This window comes from Suricata suricatta, chromosome 4 (genome assembly GCF_006229205.1).
Source record: "Suricata suricatta isolate VVHF042 chromosome 4, meerkat_22Aug2017_6uvM2_HiC, whole genome shotgun sequence".
Lineage (NCBI taxonomy): Eukaryota > Metazoa > Chordata > Mammalia > Carnivora > Herpestidae > Suricata > Suricata suricatta.
This window is the reverse complement of record NC_043703.1, coordinates 163,104,840-163,108,175: the sequence shown is the minus strand read 5'-3', so window position 1 is coordinate 163,108,175 and position 3,336 is coordinate 163,104,840. Positions and strand designations below refer to the sequence as shown.

Genomic DNA, 3,336 nt, shown 5'->3' with positions numbered 1-3,336 from the left:
GTTTGCGGCCGGGAGCCGCCGCCCCTCCCCCACCCCGGCCCCGCCCCTGGCTGGCGGCAGGTGCATCCCCGGCGCGCGCGCTCACACGTGCTCCTTGTCGAACTCGCACAGGAAGTGCATGGTGACGTGGCAGGCCACGTCGTTCCAGCCGCCCGAGGCCACCATCTCCACGCAGTCCTCCTCGTCGTACGCGTTGTTGGGCTCGCCGCTGCGCCACTTGCTGAAGGTCTGCATGGGCGAGCGGTCCGAGTACACGAACGTGCCCTCCCGCTCCAGGTCGTTGATGCCGATGAAGACGCGGGCCAGGCCGGCCTGCGCGATGTAGGCGGCCATCAGCCCGTTGGCCGCCTCGTCCTTGGGCATGCCCAGCGTGCCCCCACGGCCCTGGCACGCCAGCTGCGCGTCCGCGTAGCGCTTCTCCTCCTTCACCAGCAGGTAGATCTTGCTGTCCGTCTCGCGCACGCCGGCCACCGCTGCAGGGGAGGGCAGCGCTGGAAAGTGAGCGCTCGCGCTCTGTAATCACACTCGGGGCGACCCGGGCACTCGGGGACCCCGTACCCGCCCCCCGCCCGGGCCGCTGTGCCGGCAGAGACGGGGACATGCCGGCCACATACCGTTCTTGATGAACTTCAGCTCGGCCGTCAGCTGGCTGACCTGGTTGTCCATCTCCCCAATGGCCTTCCTCAGCTGGCTGCACTCGCAAGGGATGCCTGTGACACCGGCCCGTCAGCAACGCAGGACAAGTCCCTAGCAGCCCCCCACCCCCCATATAAAGTCCCCTCGGCATGCCAAGCAGGTGGGCCTCGAAGGCCGAGACATGTTCCAAGACAGATTGCCGGCCTCGCCCCCACGGCGGGGGCACAGGGACTTGAGCAGGGCAGCACCAAGCCTGACCTGTTTTATTTTTATCTTAAAGTTTCTTAAGATAGAGCACAAGGTAGGGGTGGGTCAGAAAACGTGGAGAGAGAAAGAGAATCCCAAGCAGGCTCCATGCTGTCCATGTGGAGCCCAAAGTGGGGCTCGAACTCACATACTGTGACACCATGACCTGAGCTGAAACCAAGAGCAGAGGCATAACCAACTGAGTCACCCAGGTGCCCCGAAGACCGACCTTTTTTTTTTTTTTTATATTGATTTATTTTTTGAGAGAGAGAATGAGACAGAGCATGAGCGGAGAGGGTCAGAGAGAGGAGACACAGAATCTGAAGCAGGCTCCAGGCTCTGAGCTGGGCTCGAACCCACCAACCATGAGATCATGACCTGAGCCGAAGCCAGACGCTTAATGACTGAGCCACTCAGGTGCCCAGACCGACCTCTTTTAAAATCGGGCTGTTTTCTGGGAAGGAAGAGGGGAGGTGCAGGGGAGGTGGGTGGAGGGTGGCCTCCTGCAGCAGCTCAGATGTGGGGCTAGGGACAGCGACTGTGCAGACGCAGAGAAGCCAGAACATCACAGAAATGAGGGAGCCTGCATGGGATCCCCGGTCTCTCCTTCTCCCTCTGCCCCTCCCCTGCTCGTGCACACATGCCCGCTCTCTCTCAAAATAAATAAGCACTTTACAAAACCAGAAGCACTTCAAGACTTGAGACAGAGAGGAACTAGCTGACAGACCTACATGTCTGTCAGTGGACAGCTGGACTAACGCCCGGTCACCTACGTACACAGTGGGCTAAGCCGCAAACAATGGGGAAACCCTGTGATGTGTGACAACGTGGATGGACCTGAAGGCATTATTGCTGTGTGATGTAAGTCAGGCAGAGAAAGACAAGTCCTGCAGGCCCTCACAGACCTGTGTCATGGGGGGTGGGGCGCTGGAGGGAGGGGGTCAGACGGTGCAGACCCCCCCAGGATAAATGCCTGCCAGGGATACAACCCACAAAGTAGCACTGCTCTGGGGCCGAGACCTAGTCCCCAGGGCTCCCCCACAAGGATGCATTTGTCCACCTGCCTTCTCTCTCTTTTTAGTGTATCTACAGGAGAAGGCGGATGTTAGCTGCACCTGCTCCGGCCGTCTTGCAGTGTCTATAAACCGAACCACCGTGCTGTACCCCTTAACCTTGTACACTGAGGCATGTCAATTATTTTTCAACAAAATTGGGAGAAAGTGCAATTTTTAATACATTTTGACAAACCCTTGGACCCTCTGTACCATACCTGGTTCTCCATTAGGGCCAGGGGGCCCTATGTCACCAGAATCTCCTTTTTCACCTGAAAAAGGAAAGCAAGGTCAAAATCACCAGGTAGAGCTGGGATACATCATACAAGTTTAAAATTATCAAGGTGAAGGATGCCGTTTCTCCTGTGTGTAACATCCTAGGACTTTCCCCTAGATCCTCTTTGGTGTGAATACAGGGATTGTAGTCTATACATTATTAACTCTTCAGCCTCTCTGGATGTGACATGGGACACAGGTCTATGACAAGATTTTAGAGGATCTTTCTTTAATTTTTTTATGTTTTTTATTTTTGAGAGACAGTGTGAGCAGGGGAGGAGCAGAGAGAAAGGGAGACACAGAATCCAAAGCAGGCTCCAGGCTCTGAGTTGACAGCACAGAGCCCGACACGGGGCTCGAACCCATAAACCCTAAGATCATGACCTGAGCCAAAGCCAGATGCTCAACATACTGAGCCACCCAGGCGCCCCTACAGGATCCTTCTTCTTTTTTTTTTTTTTTTTTACTGTTTTTATTTATCTTGGAGAGAGAGACCGCATGAATAGTGGAGGGTCAGAGAGAGAGGGAGACACAGAATCTGAAGACAGGCTCCAGGCTCTGAGCTAGCTGACAGCACAGAGCCTGAGGTGGGGCTTGAACCCACGAACCGTGAGATCATGACCTGAGCCGAAGCCAGACGCTTAACTGACTGAGCCACCCAGGCGCCCCGAGAAGCCTTCTTTAAATCAACTCCAAAAACCCCGGATGCCTCATAGAACAACGTGTACATATCATGTCGTGAACCTTTAACCCCCCGAGTCAGTAATAACTAAACCTGACTGCCTGCACCCTGGTGACGCAGGGAAACTCAGAGAACGTGCCACGTGGGCACTGGGGCGGGCCTGGGGCCAGTCTCACCCAGTGGAGAAGAGAGCCCTCCCTGAGGCCTCCCAGAGGGCACGTGGAGACAGACGCGCCATGCAGCCCTGCAGCCCCTCCTTCCTCTGGCTTCTAGAACAAAGGGTTAGACACCACCGTGCCCACAAAGCCCCCTGGCTGCTCTAAGATGAATAAGCTTTAGGGAAAAAAAGAAGACTCTAAGAAAATAAAATGAAATAAAATAAAATAATAAACAAAATAAGATAATAAGATAAAATAAGATAAAACAATAAAATTAAATAAATAA

General features: G+C 54.7%; 1 protein-coding gene across 1 annotated transcript in view; it reads right to left on the bottom strand.

Annotated features, from left to right (window-relative positions):
* Positions 1-39: 39 nt before the first annotated feature.
* The window catches only part of COLEC11 (collectin subfamily member 11), a 9,374-nt gene continuing 6,077 nt past the window's right edge, over positions 40-3,336 (bottom strand). Inside the window, exons 2-4 of the mRNA XM_029938579.1 lie at positions 2,153-2,206; positions 615-710; positions 40-473 (exon numbers count right to left, since the gene is read on the bottom strand). Coding sequence (XP_029794439.1) covers positions 82-473; positions 615-710; positions 2,153-2,206 — 542 coding nt within the window. The 3' untranslated portion in view covers positions 40-81. The remainder of the gene's footprint in view (positions 474-614; positions 711-2,152; positions 2,207-3,336) is intronic.